This window comes from Coenobita brevimanus, chromosome 60 (genome assembly GCF_032717465.1).
Source record: "Coenobita brevimanus isolate Jiangsu-jjx chromosome 60, ASM3271746v2, whole genome shotgun sequence".
NCBI lineage: Eukaryota > Metazoa > Arthropoda > Malacostraca > Decapoda > Coenobitidae > Coenobita > Coenobita brevimanus.
In genome coordinates, this window is record NC_137013.1 from 29339145 (window position 1) to 29360544 (window position 21400).

Below are 21400 nucleotides of genomic sequence, written 5' to 3' on the forward strand. Positions count from 1 at the left end.
AGAGGAGAAAGTTAAGTGTAGAGGGGAAGAGAGAGGTAAAAAGATTAGTATGAGAGAGAGAGTAAGAAGAAAGTGGATGAGGAATTTGGAAGGAATATGAGGGTAAGATGGAGGTAATGTAAAAAAATGTTCTTGAAAGAGACAAAGAGAATAAGACAGGGTAATGAAGAAGTTAGTCAAGGAGTGAAAGATAAAAATGGTTGATTGCTAGTGGAAAAGGGAAAAAAGTGAGCAGATGGAAAGAACACTTTCAGGAATTGTTGAACATAGAGAATGAAAGTAATGTGAGTAGAAGTGACTGGGGAATGGCTGGGAGACAGAAGGATGTGAGAAGAGAGGAAGAAATCAGTAGGATGGAAGTTGGGAAGCAATGAAGAAAGTCAAAATGGGGAATGCCCCAGGAATGGATGAAGCGTGTGGTGAAATGCTGAAGCAAGGAGGAGAGATAGTAGTAGAATGGATGTGGAAGATGTGCAGATTGGCCTGGGAGGAAGGTGGAGTCCCAGAGGACTGGCAGTATCATAGCCAATAAGGTCTTGCCTAAGTGACGTATTTGCTGCTGCTATAAAGCTCGAGTTGGGAAAAGTTGTCAATACCATCTCAGCACTTTTGCAGCACCTCAGTTTGGGTTACCTTTCCTAGAAGGGTAGTCAAGTCGTACCCCAACTGCTTTTGGTGACCTCGCAGACACCCTGTTTTTTTTTTCCATTTCTGTTCTTTGTGGTTTATTTTGGTTTTCTTTCTTCTCCTAAATTAGGGTGACACAAACGGGGGCGGCGCTACCCGGGTTTATCCCGGGTAGTATTGTATATACTTTTTGCTGTTGTTGTCAATTTATTTTGTTTTTTGTTCTACTTTATCATGAGCAAACAACACCAGTGTCCTCGCTGCAGTTGGTCTGTAGTGAAAAGTGCACAGGCACTGAAGTGCGCCTACTGAGGTGAGTGGGTTCATATAGCTTGTGAAAATCTGGACACAGGCGACTATCCATTTATGAAGAAGAGCCACCAGCTGGGCTTCTGCTGGCTGTGCAGCCAGTGTGTTGCACCAGCGGATGAGGTCTTGGCTGGTGGAGGAAGTAGTACCAAGAAGGAGTTTGAAGATAAAGTTATTGGGCCAATCTTTCAGGCAATTAGAGATGTTTCAAATAGACTGGAGGCACTAGAGACCAAGGTCTCATCACCCATGGCAGTCACGCAAGATCAGACCAAGTCATTTGCGGATGCTGTTCGCAGGTCTCTCGTGGGGGAAGGGAACGATCTGCCTGAGGGCGTGGTTGAGATCAGAGCTCATGGCCAGAAAAAAGCCATTCATAGTCAGCATGTACTGATTGTGAAACCAAAGAGTGGTGCTGATGTCCTGACAAATCAGATGGGACCAGAAGACATCAGAGGTGTACTTAACTCGGTACCGGTTGATAGCTGTCTTAAGACCAAGTCTGGTGGGTTGGTAATGAAGCTTCCGTCAGCTGAAGCCAAGGGTGAAGCAACTGGGGTGCTGAGTGATCATTCTGGCTCTCAGGACACTTTTTGCATATCAGAGCCAAAGAAAATGTTGCCTTAAATGACCGTGACAGGCCTTTCCTCTTCCTTGGGTGACCCTGACATAATCCCAAACATTCTGAGAAAAAACAATAAAATTAAGATGCTCGTTGATCCAGGCTGTACCCTCAACCTTCTCTTCACAAGAACAAGGAATGACACCAAAACTGCTGTCTTGAAGATGTCGCCAGAGGTGAGATCCTCCATTGTAGAACAGGGCAATTTCATCTATGTGGATCTTACAAGATGCCGGGCATTCGACAGATTCTGGGTTACACAGTGTCATCACTGTCAAGGCTTTGGTCATACATTTGAGAGATGTTCTAGGAAAAATGATGAACCTAAATGCGTCTTTTGTGCTGGAACTCATACATCTAAGGATTGTAGTAACAGAAATTCTCCCAAATGCATCAACTGCTCTTCTTTAAGATATCAAGATGCTAATTCCAATTCACAGTCAGTTGCCCATTTTGCATCAAGTAGAGACTGTCCAATTACGATATCTCATAGGAACAGATTGATTGAAAACACCAATTTTGACCATTCAAAAAACTGACTACGTCCCTCTTGAACCAGTTAAGGATGGGTCTTTTAAATATTCATTCTATCCGAAATACCCATCCATCCATCCATTGCCAGACGCCATGTATCCCAAACGGGGTGGTCAAGGGCTTAGAGTTAATTGTTTTACAGGGAGGGGCACTAATCCTCCACCAACCCCACTTGACACGTAGGGATGCCAACAGCATCTGGTGTTCCCAGGCGGTCACCCATCCAAGTACTAACCAGACCCAACGTTGCTTAACTTCGCTGATCGGACGGGAAGCGGTGTACTCAACGTGGCATGGCCGTTGGCACGATAGATTATATTAATGAAACTCTAAATCAGCACGAGCTTGAGATTTTGTGCTTGACTGAAACCTGGTTGTGAGTCTGATATCGATATTATTCATAATGCTTTGCCTAAGACACATTCTATAATTTGTATTCCTAGGGCTGCTGCTGACTATCCAGGAGGAGGTGTAGCACTCATCTACTCGGCAGCACTTGCAAACGTTTCTCTCATTGAGTCAGACCTGACCCCATCTTCATTTGAATTTATGGAAGTATTAATAAATTTCCATCGGAATAACATTAGAATTGCAATTGTCTATCGACCAGGTCAACCGGGCGAAGATGGGGGTTTTATGGAGGAGTTTGGGCAGTTTCTTGAAGGGTTTTCTCTTAAACCTGGAGGACTTCTTGTTTGTGGTGATTTCAATTATTGGGTTGACAGTCCAGAGTCAAAACCATTTTCTTCAGAATTCCTTGAGTTGATCACCCAGAACAATTTTTTTAATCATGTGAGTAATCCAACTCATGTCTCAGGACATATCCTTGACTTGGTCTTGTCCCCTGTTGGTTGCAGGTGGGTATCAGATGTGGAGGTTGACTCATTTGACCCTCTCATCTCTGATCATGCTCTGATCACTCTTAATTTTGATGTCCCGAAATCTATCTATCTATCTATCTATTGCCAGACGCCTCAATCCCGTTTGGGGTGGCCACAAACAAATCGCCTCCAAGTCGCCCTGTCCCTTGCCATTTCACTGCCCTGCTCCCAACTCATAACCCCTTCTCTCATATACCTCTCCACCCCATCCCTCCATCTCATCCTCGGCCTCCCCCTCCCTCTTTCCCCCTCCACCTCACTCACATACACTCTCTTCGTCAGTCTTTCACCCTCCATCCTCTCCACATGGCCAAACCACCTCAGTGTGTTCCTCATAACGCTTCCTATCACATCCACATCAACACCACAACGCTCCTTTATATTCTCATTCGTCAGCCTGTCTCTCCATGTGACTCCACAGGCTCCTCTTAAATAACGCATTTCCACTCCTCTCACTCTTGACTTGTGTCCTTCCAACAATGTCCAAGCTTCACTACCGTACGTTAGAGTTGGTATCACAATACTGTCATGTAGTAACTTTTTCACTTCCATGCTCACTTCCCTGTTTCTTATCACTGCTTTCAAAGAACCAGCAACCTTTCTTCCCTGCTGTACCCTTTCAAGCACTTCACCCTCCAAACCTCCATCCTTACTCATCACACTACCCAAGTACTTAAACGTACTCACATTTTCCAATTCCTCACCATCCAACCTCGCTGTACATTCACTAACTTCACCTCTCTCAAAGACCATCACTTTACTCTTCCCTACATTCACCTTTAGATTCCGTTTCTTGCACACTCTCTCAAACTCATCCACCAAGCCTTGCAGCTCCCCTTCGTCTTCACTTAACAACACAGTATCATCTGCAAACAACAGTACAGGGAGTTTCCAAACACTATCCTCTCTCACCAGGGCCACTCCAACATCCACTACCCTACCTTGCACCTCTTTTATTACCCCATCCATGTACAGATTGAACAACCATGGAGACATGACACATCCCTGTTTCAACCCAACTTTCAAAGAGAAAAATTCACTTAGTTCACCATCCACACGCACTGCAGCCTTCGCACCATCGTACATACTCTTCACAGCATTCAACAACTTCCCATCTACTCCATATATTCTTAACACTTTCCACAATCCTTGTCTATCCACCCTGTCATATGCTTTCTCCAAATCTATGAAAGCCGCATACAACTTCTTTCCCTTCTCTAGAAACTTTTCCACTAAAGATCTAAGAATGAATATCTGATCTACACAACCTCTTCCCTTCCTAAAGCCTCCCTGTTCTTCTCCAACTAATTTCTCTGTTCTTTCTCTAACTCTGTCTATAAGTATCCTACCATACACTTTTCCTATTATACTAAGAAGACAAATGCCCCTATGATTACCACACACTTCTTTTTCCCCTTTTCCTTTGTACAAGGGAATAATTATACCTGACTTCCAATCCTCCGGGACTCTACCTTCCTCCCAGGCCAATCTGCACATCTTCCACATCCATTCTACTACTATCTCTTCCCCATGCTTCAGCATTTCACCACACACTCCATCAATTCCTGGGGCTTTCCCCGATTTAACTTTCTTCAATGCTTCCACAACTTTTATCCTACTGATTTCTTCCTGTCTTCTCACCTCCCTCCTTCTCCCAGCCATTCCCCAGCCCCTTATACTCGCATTACTTCCATCCTCTACGTCCCGAAATCCCCTTCATATAAAAAGGTCATTAGGTTCAGAAATTACAACAATGTTGACCGCCAGTTGATGTGTCTTGAAATTGATCAACGATTAAACTCCACTGATTCTTCCGGTCTTTCTTCTGATGAGTTGGTTGATATTTACAACAACGAGCTTAGGTCAGTTTTTGACCATTATTGTCCTGAGGTAATAAAAACAATCACTGTACGTGATGATTCTCCGTGGTATGGTCCATCCATTAATTCTTTGCGTAGACAACATAGAAAGGCAGAACGTGTGGCGCTTGCAGCGGACCGAAGTAACTCGTTTGCGTTATGTTTTTGCAAGACGAGCAGTCGTTCACACAGTCAAAGCCCAAAAGGCTAGGTATTATCAAAATAAAGTTGATTCTTGTGGTGGTGATAAAAAAAAACTGTCTGCAGTTGTGAACAATTTGGTTGGCCAGAGGAATGTAATTGTTAAACCCACTTCTGCATCTGATACCCAATTGGCTTCTGATTTTGCTTCAATTTTTTACAAGTAAGATATCTCGCATTAGAAGTGATTTAGACAGCAGTTCTCCTAGTGAAGCGTAATCAGTTGACTTCCAGCCACGGTGCAACGGGGATCATTCGCTTTCAACATTTCATCCGCTGGATGTAGACAAAGTCAAATGTTATATCAGAGAACTTAATAAAACGTTTTGGTCACTCGATCCATGTAACATGTCACAACTACCTGATGTGTATGAGCACGCTGCAGACTTTATCTGCAACATAATAAACAGATGCTTCTTAGAAAGCAATTTTGTGCAGTCTGAGAAACGTGCTTTGCTTAGGCCCCTAATTAAGAAACCTGGCCTTGATGTCGAGAGCATGACAAATTAACGTCCCGTCTCTAACCTGTCTTTTTTATCCAAGATTATTGTGGGGGTCATACTAGATCAACTCGTACCTCTACTGGAAAACAACAGAGTTGTTCCTGTTGTTCAATCAGCATACAGAAAATACCATTCAACTGAAACTGCACTAACAAGGATTCAGAGTGACTTGGTGGCAAACATTTGTAGTGGGATGTTCTCTCTCCTAGTTCTTTTGGATCTGTCTGCAGCTTTTGATACAGTAAATCATAAACTATTGTTGGACGATCCATATTTTTATGGCGTTCATGATAGTGCCCTCTTGCTCCTTAAGTCGTATCTGTCAGACAGATCTCAGAGAGCGGTTGTTGATTACGCTAGCTCTGATTCTGCTCCCCTTCTATTTGGAGTCCCTCAAGGATCAGTTTTGGGTCCAATTCTATTTACTATCTACACAAGTAGTTTATCATCTCTACTTGATGCTCATGATGTGTCCTATCATTTTTATGCTGATGACACCCAGCTCTATGTTAATATGTCAAATAGGAACGATACTAAGACAAAGTTTGAATCTCTAATGTCTGATATTAAGGTCTGGATGGATAAGAGGAAATTTAAGCTTAATGATGGTAAAACTGAGATCATCATCATCAGAGGAAACAGAAGGGGTGATGACACTGACAATGCCCTGGCTTTGAACATTGGCGCGTCACAGCGTCACCCAGTCAGTTCTGTTCGAAATCCGGGTGTTTATCTTAATTCTAAGTTAAATTACAAAGAACATATTAATCAGGTTGTGAGTGGGTATAACTTGCATATCAGAAATCTGTACTCTGTGAGAAAATTCCTGAATAGACGGTGCCTCTTAACACTGGTCCATGCAGTTGTCTTGTCTCGTGTTGATTATTGTAATTCACTGTGGGTTGGTCTTCCAAATAATATACTAACAAAAGTTCAGTCTGTGTTGAACAGGGCAGCACAGCTTATCTTTGGTCTCCCCCCGAGAACCTCAACTACCCCGTTTCTGATTGAGTTGCATTCGTTACCAGTAAAGGCTAGAATTGAATTTAAACAGTGTCTTATTACATTTAAGGTTCTTAAGTTTGGTGAACCGAAGTATCTTGCTGAATTGTTAAAACTCCCATCGGCACGCCCGGGTGTGATGTTACGCAGTGAAGATGATTCCTTGCGTCTTGATGAGCCAGGAGCCATCCACCAGTCATCTTTCTCTGATCGTTCTTTTGCGTATAGAGCCCCTAGATTATATAGCAGATTGCCATTGTCCATAAGACAACTCTCTGCTGTTGAATCCTTTAAGAGACAGCTGAAAGCCTTTCTTTTTTCAAAATGCTATGACCTGGAGAGAGGTATTATGATGGATGATTATAGGGTTTAATTATTGCCACTTTCATGTATATATGATGTAGCTTGTATTATATACAAGAAATGTCACAATTCTTGTAATTGTAAAAAATAATGTATGGGTGTCGAGCGCTAGTGAATTCCCAAAGGAAGAACTGGCGCTTTTGAGAAACAAAAGGCCAGATTATTATTATTATTATTATAACTATTCCCCTGTACAAAGGAAAAGGGAAAATGAAGTGTGTGGTAATCATAGGGGCATTTGTCTTTTTGGTGTAATAGAAAAAGTGTATGGTAAGATACTTATTGACAGAGTTAGGGAAATAACAGAGGAATTAGTCGTGGAAGAACAGGGAGGTTGCAGGAAGGGAAAAGGCTGCATAGATCAGACATTCTTTCTTAGGACTTCAGTGGAAAAGTTTCTAGAGAAGGAAATGAAGTCGTATGCACCCTTCATGGATTTGGAGAACGCATATGACAGGATGGATAGACAAGGAATGTCGAAAACATTACGAATACTGTATAGTATATAGAATCCATGGGAAGTTGCTGAATGCCGCGAAGAGTATGTATGAGAGGGTTAAGGCTGCAGTGTGTGTGGATAGTCAATTGAGTGAAATTTTCCATTTAAATGTTGGATTGAAACAGGGATGTGTCATGCCTCCATGGTTGTTCAATCTGCATATAGATGCAGTTATAAAAGATATACAAGGTAGGGCAGTGAATGCTGGAGCAGCCCTAATGAGAGAGGGAAATGTGTGGAAACTCCCTGTACTGTTGTTTGCAGATGATACTGTATTGTTAAGTGAAGATGAAGTGGAACTGCAAGGCTTAGTGAATGAGTTTGGGAGTGTGTGTATGAAACAGAATCATTTCGAGTTAAATGAAGTCACTGAATGTACAGTGGTGTTGGATGATGAGGAAATGGAAAATGTAAGCGCATTTAATTACGTGGGTAGTGTGATGAGTAAGGATCGAAGTTTGGAGGAAGAAGTGCTTGAAAGGGTACAACAAGGAAGAAACATTACTGGTTCCTTGAAAGCAGTAGTAAGAAACATGGAAGTGAGCGTGGTAGCAAATAAGTCACTGCATGACAGTATTGTGATACCAACTCTAACATAAGGAAGTGAAGCATGGACCTTGTTGGAAGGATACAAGTCAAGAGTGAGAGCAGTTGAAATTAGTTATCTGAATGAAGCATGTGGAGATACATGGAGAGTCAGACTGACAAATGAGGAAGTGAAGGAGCATTCTCATGTGGTTGTGATAGAAAGCATTAGGAGAAACACACTGAGGTGGTTTGGCCATGTGGAGAAGATGGAGAGTGTGTGACTAACAAAGACAGTGTATGGGAGTGAGATGGAGGGGGGAACAGGGTGGGGGAGGCCAAAGATGAGATAGAGGGATCGAGTGGAGAGATATAAAACAGAGAAGGATGTGAGCTGGGAGCAGGGCAGTGTTAAAAGGTTGGGGACCTGGCGACATGGAGGCGATTTGTTTGTAGCCACCCCACAGGGATTAAGGTATCTGGCAATAGATAGACAGAATGATTTTGAAGCAAAGAAATCCATGTAGCTTGAAATAAATTGTCATGGGCACTCTTATCTGTTTCTCATTACCACAGGCAGGTTTGGATGGGGCAGAGAAGGATAGATTTTGGGATGACTTAATATGTGTAGTAGGTGGTATAGGGGATGATGAGACTTTGGTTTTGGAAGGGGACTTAAATGTTCATGTAGATGAAGCAGATCAAGGTAATGAAGGTGTACATGGGGGATGTGCTTAAGATATAAGAAATGAGGAAGGGGAAAGAATACTCGAGTTTGGGGAGGCAACAAACATGATTGTGTGCAACACACATTTTAGGAAAAGAGAGAGTAGGTTAATTATGAACGAGTCTGGGGGAAATAGCAGTCAGATAGATTACTTTCTGGTCAGGAGGGCTGATAGGAGGTTAGTGAGGGATGTTAAAGTTATAGGAAGCGAGGAGTGTGTGCAGCAACACAAACTATTGATTTGTGATTTGGTGCTTAAAGCACAAGTGATGAAAAAGAGGACTTATGTACCTAGGAGGAAAATATGGAAGCTGGAAAACCAAGTTGTAAGGGATGTTTTCTATAGCGAGTTGAGGAGAATGGTGGCTGAACAGGGAGCTGTAGACAGAGGTGTTAATGAACAGTACAGAGCCCTCAACAACAACCTCTTGAGAGTTACTGATGTAATATGAGGTTGGACAAGAGGCCCACCAAGAAATAATGTAACTTGGTGGTGGGATGAGGGTGTAGAAGCTGCAGTTAAGGGGAAAAGAATGGAAGAAGGGTGATAACATGGAGGGATATTTGGCTGCCAAGCGTATAGCTAGAAGAGAGGTATACAGGGCGAAGTCTAAGTCACAGAGACTTTTACTTGATAACCAAAATTATGGGGAAACAAAAAATATGATATTTAAGGTGGCAAATCAGATGAAGAGGGATAATTGGGATATTATAGGAGAGCAGTGTGTCAAGAATGATGATGGAAGGGTAGTGGTGAACAGTGGGGATAATAAAGATGCATGGATAAAGCGTTATAGCCAGTTGTTGAATGAGGAGTTTGACTGGGAGAGGGAAGGTTTGGAGCCAGCAGATCCAGTGTTTGGCCCTTGGCCTTTGATTGACGCTGATACTGTGAGTGAGACAAGAGGCAGGATGCAGGTGGGGAAGGCAGGTGTGTATGGATTGACTGCCAAAATGTTGACGGCCTCAGGAGATATAAGGGTGAGGTTATTCAGTCACTGACCTGAAAAATATGACTATATATGAGTGTGCTGTCCCAGATGATTGGCTGAAGAGTGTAACTGTAAATGTGTACAAAGGGAAGGGTGATACCCTGGAAAGAGGAAATTACAGAGGTATAAAGCTTTTAGATCAGATAATGAAGGTAATGGAGAAAGTTCCAGGAGGTATGATTAGAGAAGGCGTGAATATTGATGAGATGCAGTTTGAGTTTATGCCAGGCAGAGGGACCACTCATGCCATATTCAATGTTTGACAGCTTCAGGAAAATATATTGGGGAGAAAAGGGATCTGTATTTTGTTTTTGGTGATTTGGAAAAGGCCATTGACAGAGTTCTTAGAGGTGGTGAAGTGGGCAATGAGAAAGCTTTGAGATCGGGGAGTGGCTAGTAAGGGTGGTTATGGCCATGTATGTGGGTGCTCGCACCCAAGTAAGTGTGAATGGAGATTTGAGTGAGAAGTTTTCCGTGAATGTTGATGTGCATCAGGGGTCAGTTTTGAGTCCCATGTTGTTTATCATGGTACTTGAAGCCCTCTAACATGACTTCAGAAATGGACTCCCGTGGGAGATGTAAGCCGATGATTTGGCACTGATTGCAGAAATAAAGGGGAGATGGAGGAGAGATTTAGGAAGTGGAGTGATGGTATGGGGCACAAGGGCTTAAGTGTAAATGTAGATAAAACAAAAGTGATGATATCTAGGACTGGTGGCGGTACTGTCAAAGACAAGGGAAAGTGGCCATGTGCAGTTTGCCACAAGGGTGTGGGAAATAATTCCATTTTGTGTGGTGTTTGTGATAAATGGGTGCACAAGAGATGTAGTGGTATCAGATGCAGACTACGAGATAATACTGATTTTATGTGTGCAGTGTGTCGGGGAGAGCAGGTGGAGATTGTCAGGCGTGAAAGGATTGAACTTGCTGGTGAGTCTCTTGAGTGTGTGGAAGTTTTGTTATTTGGGAGACATGTTATGTGCTGGAGATGGGGCTGGAGCTAGCTCTGTGGCTAGGGTGAGAAGTGGTTGGAAGAAGTTCAGGGAGCTGCTGCCTCTCCTGACATTGAAAGGACTCTCCCTGTGTGCTAAGGGGTCTTTGTATGCAGCATGTATATGTAGGAGTAGACTGTAGCACCAGTCGAGCAGGGCGGTACTCCCAAGGTGGATGACAAGAAGTGCTGGATCTCCTGTTTCATCAGCCCTTGGAACTAGGTCCCGACCATTCCCCTTTGCTGAACTTTTTCAGTGTCTCAGTAACACAGAGAGTAGGCCAGCATGCTCTCAAATACAAGTTGCTCCAACTATCAACACCAAATTACATGCACAGTACACACTACACTTTCTTTTCCAAAATGTAAAAAAAAATCATGGCAGCTCACCATGTGGCCTCGGAGTCCCCGGGGGGGGGGGGACCATAAATGCCCCCACCTTCTGCCCCCCTCTCGGTGACGACTCGTGTGCTGCCTGGAACCACTGTCTGACTCTCTTCCTCTTCATTCCTGCAACATTCGCAGCCTTTCCTCTAACTTTTGCTCTGTTGAGCACCACCTCTCCTTCTCTAAACCTCACATTTTTCTAACTGCTACTCAGCTGACTGAGGCAACTGACAGCAGACCCTTTTCTGTATCCTCCTACTTTCTCTATACTCATTTCAAAGCCAAAGGTGGCTGTCGTGTATATATACGCAACGACTTATCCTGCTCTCGTGCTCCTGAACTCGATTCTTCTGAATTCTCTACACTCTGGCTTCAGCTTTCTTGTCATTCTCTGACTAAATATATCTGCGCTGATTATTTATCTCCTAATTCTACTGACTATCAAAAATTCCTTGACTATCTTACTTCTACGATAGAATGCATTCTATCCAGTCTCCTTTCTCTGAAATCTCTTTTCTAGGAGATTTCAATGTTCACCAGCACCTTTGGCTCTCATCTCCTTTCACTGATCCACCTGGTGAACATGCCTAAACCTTTTCTATCCTTAATGACCTAGTGCAGCTTGTACAGCACCCTACCGGTATCCCTGACCGCCTTGGAGAGAGCTCCAACATACTCGACCTCTTCCTTACAACTAATCCTTCGGCTTACATTGTTAATCTTTTCTCTCCATTGGGCTCCTCCGATCACAACCTTATCACCTTAACCTGCCCTATAGCTCCGGTACGGCCTGTGGACCCTCCAAAGAAACATCGTCTGTGGTACTTTGGCGCTGGGGACTGGGAGACCCTCAGGCAGTACTTCTTTCATTTTCCCTGGAATGATTATTGCTTCCATGGCCGGCAGCCATCTGAGTGTGCCTTGCGCATTACGGAGGTTATTCTCTCGCGCATGGAAGCATACATTCCTTTCTCATATCCTTTGACTAATGCAAGAAAGCCTTGGTTTAATCACGCTTGTTCTAATGCTGTCGTAACAGGGACAGGACCTATAAAAGGTACCAGAGCCAACCCACCCCTGAACCACATCTTTTATACGTTTCTGCCCGGAATTGTGTTAAGTCTGTTCTTTGCTCTGCTAAAAATAAAATCATCCGTACTAAATGCTCTCAACTCTCCAACTCGAATTTTCCCGCTCCTTCTGGCATCTTGCCAAAAACCTTTCTAACAACTTTACCTAATCATCCTTCCCTCCTGTTTTCTACTCTGATGATTCTGTAGCTATTTCTTCAGCTGATAAAGCAGATCTCTTCACTCTGACTTTCTCCTCCAATTCCACCTTACACAATTCCGGTGCTGTTCCTCCATCACCTCCCCCCTCTGACTTCCTCATGGCTGACATTAAAATTTCTTCAGCTGATGTATTTTCTGCCATCACAGGCCTCAATACTAATACAGTAAGGCATGTGGGCCTGATGGAGTCCCTTCTGTTGTTCTCAAGAACTGTGCTTCTGTGCTTACACTCTGCCTAGGCAAACTCTTTCGCCTTTGTCTATCAAATTGTACCCTTCCTTCTTGCTGGAAGTTTGCTCTCATTCAGCCAGTCCCAAAGAAAGGTGACCATTCTCAACTCTCTAACTATCGTCCAATTGCTTTAACATCCTGTATCTCAAAAGTTTTCGAGTCAATTCTTCATTGACAAATTTTAAAGCACCTTTCCCAACACAACCTTCTTTCTGATCATCAGTATGGGTTCCATCAGGGACACTCCACTGGTGATCTTCTCACCTACCTTCCAGACTCCTGGTCATCATCCTTTTGGGACTTTGGCAAAAGCTTTGCCATTGCACTTGACATCTCAAAGGCTTTCGATTGAGTCTGACAAAAATCTTTAATTTCCAAACTGCCCTCTTATGGTTTCTATCCTTCTATCTGTGCCTTCATCTCTAGCTTCCTTTCTGGTCGTTCTATAGCAGCTGTTGTAGACATCCATCATTCTTCTCCTAGATCTATTAACAGTGGTGTTCCTCAGGGCTCTGTCCTATCACCAACTCTCTTCCTTTTATTTTTCAATGACTTTCTAAGCAGTACATCTAACCCTATCCACTCATACGCTGATGACTCCACCCTTCACCTTTCCATTGGGTTCCCGCAACGTCCATTTCAGCAGGTACTTCAGCAAACATGGGATGAGGCTATGGCACACCTATTGTCTGACTGGCTCGTATCTCGGATAGGGTAAAAATAATCTGGTAGTTTTTAATGCATTAAAGACTCAGTTTTTACACCTATCTATCTATCTATTGCCAGACGCCATAATCCCGTAAGGGGTGGCCATTTGACTCTGAATTATTTGTTTTACGGGGAGGGGCACTAACCCTCCACCAACCCACTTGCTGACACTTAGGGAACATGAATGATTTGGTTATATGGTTACCACCCAGCGTTGTAAATGGTTTCTTGGCTTACAGGAAACCATTTGGCTTATCACTCAATGTAAAGCCACCTGTAAAGGAAAGAAAAGCAATATGAAGTCACAGGAAAGATGGGAGAAATAGGGAGAGGAGGACAGGCACAGAAAAAGAATGATAAAGGCTAAGGAAGAAGTAGGCAGCACTACATCAAGTGAGTGGATGATGGTCGCCACCACCTACACCTACTAACCCGACTAAATCTTCTACAGGTATACCCACTAATGTTTAATAATATTCAGCTTAATCCTGCATCATCCTTGAACATGCCTGGGGTTTCATTTACTTGGTACTTATCTTGGAAAGATCATATTGCATCTCTTGTAAAATCTGCTTCCAAGAGATTAGATGTGCTAAGCCTACTCCATTCCTTTTTTACCCCTGCACAACTGTTGACTCCATACAGGGGCTTTATCCGTCTCTGTGTGGAGTACAACTCTCATTTGTGAGAAGGCTTCCCACATACAGCTCTTCTCAACAGGATGGAGTCAGAGGCTTTTTGTGGCATTAACTCTCTTCCTCTTACTGACTTCCTTCAACCTCTGTCTCTTTGCCGCACTGCTGCATCTTTATCTCTTTTCTATCACTACTTCAATGGTAACTGTTCCTCTGAACTGTCTGCATGCATTCCTCCACCTCTAAGACAGGCACGTAGCACCCGTCTAGCAGCAAACTCTCATCCCTTTTCTGTCCAACTCTCTAATTCAAGAGTTAACCATTACTCCCAGTCCTTCATTTATGCAACAGGTCAACTCTGGAACTGTCTCCCTCTGTCTGTATATCCTGCTTCCTATGATCTCCAGTCTTTCAAATGCAGTGTGTCCAGGCATTTTGAACAGATCGGATCTTCCATTTGACTCTCTCTTGTACAGTAATCACTCCAATATCCGATGTAATAGAGCCATAGGTAGGTCCGGTTATTGGTTTTCTCCGGATATTGGGCCCCAGCTTATGGACTTGTACTTATGGACCCTAACTCAGAGAAACACCTATACAACTCCCTCTGGACATGCATAGCACCTATTTAAGACCCAAATCACACCAATAAGGCACATAAATGACTGAAATAAATGCAAAAGAAACATAAAATGAGGGTTTAGAAGTATGTTCATACATTAATAAACATTCTGGCACTTATGGACCCTAACCTAGCCTAACTCAGAAAAACACATTCCTTCTGCACATGTATAGCTACTAACACCCTATTCACACCAATAAAGGACATTAAAGAGTGAAATGAGGTAAGTATAGTAGGGAAAAAAGTACAGTATGAAACATTCTGCCTACTTACAGCAAGTCCCTGGCCACCTCGATGAATAACCGCCTCCTCTCGGACTCTGACAGTAAGAACAATTTCCTGAAGCACTTGCAGTACACTCTTCCTGAAGTCTTGCAATGAACTTAGTCAATAACACACAGAAGTCCATTCTCTTCACAGTGTTCACTTTTGTCCAAATAATGCTCCATTGTAACTTAGTGTTGCACTTTAACTTTTCCCCATTTTTTTTTAATTTTCCAAAGCCAAAACAAACAAGTCTATTTACGTTAAATTTCTTTTCTATTGAGTCTTTTCTCTCAACTTTAAATCCTTAACACAACACACCGTTTTTTTCGCTGCACAACACTCAAAATTCCCGTGTGGTCTAGTGGAGAAGTTCTTGCTGTTTATTCACTGTCAGAGTCCGAGAGTATCACTGGCAGGTGACCTAGGGGTGCATCGCTGGGTCATGGTGATGGCGTACCCACTGCAGACGACTCTGAAGACAGCCGCAAACTCACGTCGAGCGGTGACTCCACCGTGGCTGATGTGCTGGGCTGTGGCTCGGAGCATGAGGGCCTGTCTTGGGGAGGCAACGGAGTGGAGCCAGGGCTGGGCACAGCGGGGGTCACGGGCCTGAAAAAACTGTCAATGGTTGATTGACGCAATGACCGACAATTCTGACGATTGATGATGCGCTGCCTGAAAGCACGCACTTCCTCCACGAGTCCCAAGGGCCCCATCTCCCTGTCGCAGTCCGGGTGTTCCAGGTAGTCTAGGACGAACTCTAGATGTTCCCGGAGTGCGCTCAGCTTGGGGATGGCTGGAGCAGTGTCATGCTGAGAGGAGTCCGCATCATCGTCGCCTTCCTCGTCGGAATCTTCAAGTTCGGTACTGACACCAGCAACCGAAGACGCGATCTCGATATCAGACAACGTCTGATACCCAGGATCGCCCTCGTCGTCATCCAACCACTCACGAACATCATCCACATCTACATCGTCGCCGTGCGTACGTAGCCGTGCATGGAAGTCATCCACGTCAAAGCCCAGAAAATCGTACTCCACATCCATTCCGAGAAGCAGATGAGACCAACCATTTTCAAGAGTTTTCACAGGGACTTCCTTCCATGCACTAGCTCAGTTGTACAGCGCAGACTTGATGTTGTAGCGGCGAAGGTTTTCCAAAGTCCGCTTGCCTCGTGTGTCCCGTCCCTCCCTGCGCTCGTCCTCGTCCTCGAGAACAACCATCACCTCATCCAGGAACTTCCGACGGTATAGGCGCTTTGTTGCCACAATCACTCCTTGGTCCATTGGTTGAATGAGAGCAGTCGTATTAGGTGGCAGAAACATGCACCTAATACGGCCATTTTCAGCAACCAAGTCCTTGTCGCACGGGTGGGCAGGTGCATTGTCGAGTAGAAGGAGAGCCTTTACCTGGTCGCACGGGATTCCCAGTGTCTTCATCTGGTAATGGATGACCTCCTTGACGAAGCGACGGTGAAACCAGTCTTTGAAGATCACAGCTGTGAACCATGCCTTGAAAGAATGGTACCAGACGACAGGAAGGACATCCATCACCCCACGAAGGCACCGAGGCTGCTTTGCACGGCCAACAACAACGGGCTTAAGCCGGTGCATGCCGTTAGCACTGGCACAACACAAAGCAGATATCCGTTCCTTAGAAAGCTTGCGGCCAGGTACACACTTCTCCGTCTCCTTGGCTAGTGTTCGTTGGCAGCGAGCGATAGAATAGACCAGTTTCGTCAGCGTTGTAGACTTGACCAAGAGTTAGGCCCTCCCTGTCGATCAAGCCTTTCACCTTGTGCCGAAACTCGTCAACTCCATCCTCGTTAGCGTCCAATGCTTCGCCATGTGCTTTACGGTTGGTAAGGCCATGTTGCAACTTGAACGCGAAGAGCCAACCCTCGGATGCCTTGAAGTCTAGGGCGTCGTGAAGCCTGGCGAGCTTCTCAGCAGCAGCCTTCAGCTCCGTTCCACGTACCATCACACCAGCAGCACGTTGCTGTCGATACCAAATCAACGTGGATCGGTCGATTTCTGCTAACTTGGGGGTAAACATAACCTTCCTTTCCACGTTGCGTTTGCTTCTCGACGAGAAGTCAGCTGTGTACTGCATGAGTCTGTCTCGGGAACGTTTGATATCGAAGAAAGTCGACCGGGCCAGGTTGTACTCGCGGAGAATGCGGGAAGAAGACCAACCCGCATCCACTTTCTCCAATATCTCCCTCTTCTTTTCCAGAGTCAACACCACTCTCTTCCTTTTCTCAGGTGGCGGGGCCATCATCACACGCACTAAGAGGAGGCCCGAGAGCAGCAGGAGGCCCTGCAGCAGGTAGGGCACCACCACAAAAGTGATCACGTGGGCAGCCATTACGAGGAGCGTACACTCGCGGTGAGAGACAGGCGGGAAGTGGGGAGGATGCAGCGGCGCTCTATCGGACATCGGAGAAATGACGCGCCAAAACAATGCTCTCCCGCGGCGCGCGCGGCAAGTTCAAATTGCAGATAGGATTTTTTTTTTTTTTTTTTTTTTTTTTTTTTTTTTTTTTTGAATGCTGGATCCCAGGACGATTAGGTCCGGGTAGTGGGGATGTTCGGTTATTGGGCATCCAGATATTAGAGTGATTACTGTATTTTGTTTTTCTCTTGGAAGGAACAATAACTGCTGGCTCACGGCCTTTCGTTCCTTCTTCCTCACATTAAAAAAAAAAAAAAAAATGTGTTAGGAGTGTGATGCTGTATGGTAGTAAGACCTGGGCAGTAAAGGAAGAGGATAGCCGCAGGCTCAAACGTACAGAAATGACAATGATTAGTTGGATGAGCAGTGTGTCCCCGCGTGCAAGGCCTGGGGGGGCTGGGTTTACGATGGAAGAGTTGAGAGGTATGATGAGACTTGAGTGTATTGGTGTTGTGATGACGAGAGGTAGATTGAGATGGCTTGGGCATGTGGAGAGGATGGGGGATGATAATTGGGTGCAGAAGGTGAGAAGTATTAATACTAGGGGTGGGGTTGGGAGGGGTAGACCGAGAAATATGTGGGACGAGGTCATTAAATGTGACCTCAGGGTTAAGGGACTGAACAGGGAGGCTGCCATAGATCATGCAGAACAGAGAGCCACTATTAGGTGATCAAGGCCGACGCATACAAGCATGTTGGAGCCTTCATAAACGAAACGAAACAAACATTTTGAATCAGGACTTTCATCCATACCCTTGCCATGTATGAAACTGTGTGTCTGGATCTTCACACATACTGAGTACCCCTGTTCTACATCATTCAAGCCAACCAGAGTTACAAGAGATAAAAGGGAGCAGCCATGAAAAAAAAAAAAAAAAAAAAAAAAGAGAGAGAGAGAGAGAGAGAGAGAGAGAGAGAGAGAGAGAGAGAGAGAGAGAGAGAGGATTCCTGAAGTAGGCTAGTTAGCCCTTACTACAAAGCTGATGTCAAAATTATGTATAAACTACGAGAAAAAGACAAGGATAGCCAGCTAAATGTCCCTTCTAGTCTGAATGTTTCAAAAGTTGATAAGTTCATAGACACAAGCACTTCAAATTGTAGAAGTTCCACTGTACATGCCTTACAGCTCTTATGGGTGGCACCTCTCTCGATTTTTTTTTTCTACTAACCCTTTAGATGGCAGTTCAGTCATTAATGAAGGGATTCCTTATGTCTCATTATACACTCCGCCTTGCAGTGAAAGTGTTAAGAAAACAAAATCATTTATGCTTTCCTTAAAGAAATAAAACTGTCTGGAGATGGCAAGAATAAAATAGGAAAGAACATCATTGTAGTAATGAGACGAAGCATATCTGCTGTCTCAGTGTTATGCATTACATAGAGTTAACACCACATACAGTATTTGCTTCAAGTTCCCTGTATGATATGACTCTGTGATCCAGTAACACCACATGACAAAGACTTGATATGGGTGTTTTTTACAACTACCAGGTATAAATTATTATCATATACTGCCTAGCTTTTGTAAGCACACAGTACAAAAGGAAATATTAAGTAAATTTCTGCTGTGGCCTCTCTCTCTCTCTTTCTGTGTGTGTGTGTGTGTGTGTGTGTGTGTGTTCTTACCTAATTGTTCTTACCTAATTGTATCTTTACAGGAATGAGTCAAGCTCATACTGTCCCGTGTCTTAAACCATATTTATCGTACATATCCTTAAATTTGTATATTGTTTTGGCACACACTATTTCATTCGGTAGTGCATTCCACTGATCAATTGCTCTGTTTGGGAAACTGAATTTCCTTACGTCTTTATCACCTCTCTTCTTCTGCAGTTTTTTGTGGTGTCCTCTTGCTGATGCTTCCCCATACGTTAAGTAATCATTTATGTCTATTTTCTCCTTCCCTGACATGCATTTATATAGCATTATCATGTCACCTCTTTTCCTTCTCTCCTGTAGTGTTGGTAGATTCAGTTTACTGTATTTAGTCTTTCTTCGTAGCTTAGATCCCTTAAGCCTGGTACCCATCTTGTAGCGGCCTTTTGAACTTTTTCAACCTTGTCTATGTGTTTTTTGAGATGAGGACTCCAGACTACTGATGCATACTCCAGGGTTGGTCTGATGAATGATGTTATTATCCTTCTTAGCATGTCTTCATTTATGTATGTGAATGCTTTTCACATATTTGCAAGCAATGTATACATGTTCCGTACCTTCTCACTGATGTGGTCAGCCGGAGATAGTCTATTATTGATAATCACACCTAGGTCCTTTTCTCTTTCTGATGTGTGTAGGGTTTTATTTCCTAACTTCTAATCCCAATCAGGTCTTTTTCTACTTTTACCAAACTTGATTACATGACACTTGTCCACACTGAATTCCATTTGCCATGTATTACTCCATTCATGAAGTTTATTTTATTCTTCTTGTAGCTCTATACAAGAGTCTTTGTTGGTAATTCTCCTTCGTATTTTTGCATCATCTGCAAACATATTTAGATAGCTTTCATTTCCAGTGTTACTGTTTATATCATTTATATACACTAAAAACATGACTGGAGCCAGCACTGAGCCCTGTGGTACTCCACTAGTCACTTCTTTCCATCATGAGTAATTTCCCCTTAGCACTCTTCTCATTTCTCTTTTTATGAGAAAATCTTGCATCCAACAAAACAGTTTGCCTCGAATTCCTCCTTGATGGTACAGTTTCCATAAAAGTCTTTGGTGTGGTACTGTGTCAAATGCTTTCTTGAAATCAAAATAGATACTGTCCACCCATCCTTCTCTTTCCTGTAATGTGTCTGTTACTCTGTCATAGTAGCTCAAGAGATTAGTAACACATGATTTTCCTTTTCTGAAACCAAACTGTCTTTCTGTTATCATATTGTGTTCTTCTAGATGATTTACCCAAACTTTTCTTATAAGCTTTTCTAATACCTTGCTTACAACACTGGTCAGTGATACTGGTCGGTAGTTGAGTGGATTTTGTCTATTCCCTTTCTTGAATAAGGGGACAATGTATGCTTTCTTCCGAATATCAGGTAGTTTACCTCGATGTGTGTGTGTGTGTGTGTGTGTGTGTGTGTGTGTGTGTGTGTGTGTGTGTGTGTGTGTGTGTGTGTGTGTGTGTGTGTGTGTGTGTGTGTGTGTGTGTGTGTGTGTGTGTGTGTGTGTGTGTGTGTGTGTGTGTGTGTGTGTGTGTGTGTGTGTGTGTGTGTGTGTGTGTGTGTGTGTGTGTGTGTGTGTGTGTGTGTGTGTGTGTGTGTGTGTGTGTGTGTGTGTGTGTGTGTGTCCATACAACCTTGCCGTGGCTTAATTTCTTGATAGAGCAATAAGGGACTGGATGATGCATGGATAGATATACCCTAATAGAGTCTGCTGTCTCATGTATGTATAATCCTATGTGGTTTTATCACACTTCCTTTACTATCATCATCATTTATCCTTCCAAATAATATCAATCCTCAGATAAGTCACCACCTTTAATCTGCCATTCTTTACATTTTGATACTTCTTTCACCACCATGATCCTCATTAATATTTCTCACCCTAAAATACATGTACTTTATGTCAACCTCATAACTAACCTCCATTCACCCACCTTTCTTTGTGTTTTGATAATCCTTCCAGAGTATCTTGATTTTTGCAATCAGCTCTGACTTTTCCCTGACGCCCACATATGTGACACGGTGGAGTGCCAGCAGCTCCTTACACTGCCTCACACTCAGTGCCTGGATGTCTTCCTCACTCTTTAGGTTAGCCAAATCCACAATCTGTGAGAGTATGCCACCCTCCCCAGCCTGGTGAAGTACAACAAGTTCACATTATACACTCATCCCTTGTTTTTGTGGAGATTAGGTTACCTGGACACTTGAGTGAAATTAATTTCAGTGAAGCTGTGTACCCTGACTCCTAACCTATCACCTACAGATTTACAAAGCCACGGCAGGGCTCTAATTCAAATATGTGGTGACCTAAGAACTGTTTGCCAGTGCAGTGCTCCACATCATCAGATGGTTAACAACTCAGATACAGTACACTGCTTCCATAAACTATTTGCTCATAAAATATTTAGCAGCTGTGTAAGTACTGGAACTTATAAATATCCTTCTTCTCAAACAAGGTATTTCCAATCACCATCTCTTACTCAACACACATCTCTATCATTCG

The 21400-nt window shown here is 43.6% G+C and overlaps 1 protein-coding gene and 1 non-coding gene across 4 annotated transcripts in view; both read right to left on the reverse strand.

Annotated features, from left to right (window-relative positions):
* LOC145403197 (E3 ubiquitin-protein ligase RNF34) overlaps positions 1-21400 on the reverse strand; it is a 214781-nt gene that overhangs the window by 11680 nt on the left and 181701 nt on the right. For 2 of the 3 annotated variants that reach the window (XM_080275011.1, XM_080275010.1), the window contains exon 5: positions 20832-21030. The exons of the other annotated variant lie outside the window; for it this stretch is intronic. In XM_080275011.1, coding sequence (XP_080131137.1) covers positions 20832-21030 — 199 coding nt within the window. The remainder of the gene's footprint in view (positions 1-20831; positions 21031-21400) is intronic. 3 annotated transcript variants of the gene reach the window in all.
* LOC145403459 (5S ribosomal RNA) lies at positions 2279-2397 on the reverse strand. Its single transcript, XR_013897989.1, has one exon. It is a non-coding gene; the product is annotated as a 5S ribosomal RNA (ribosomal RNA).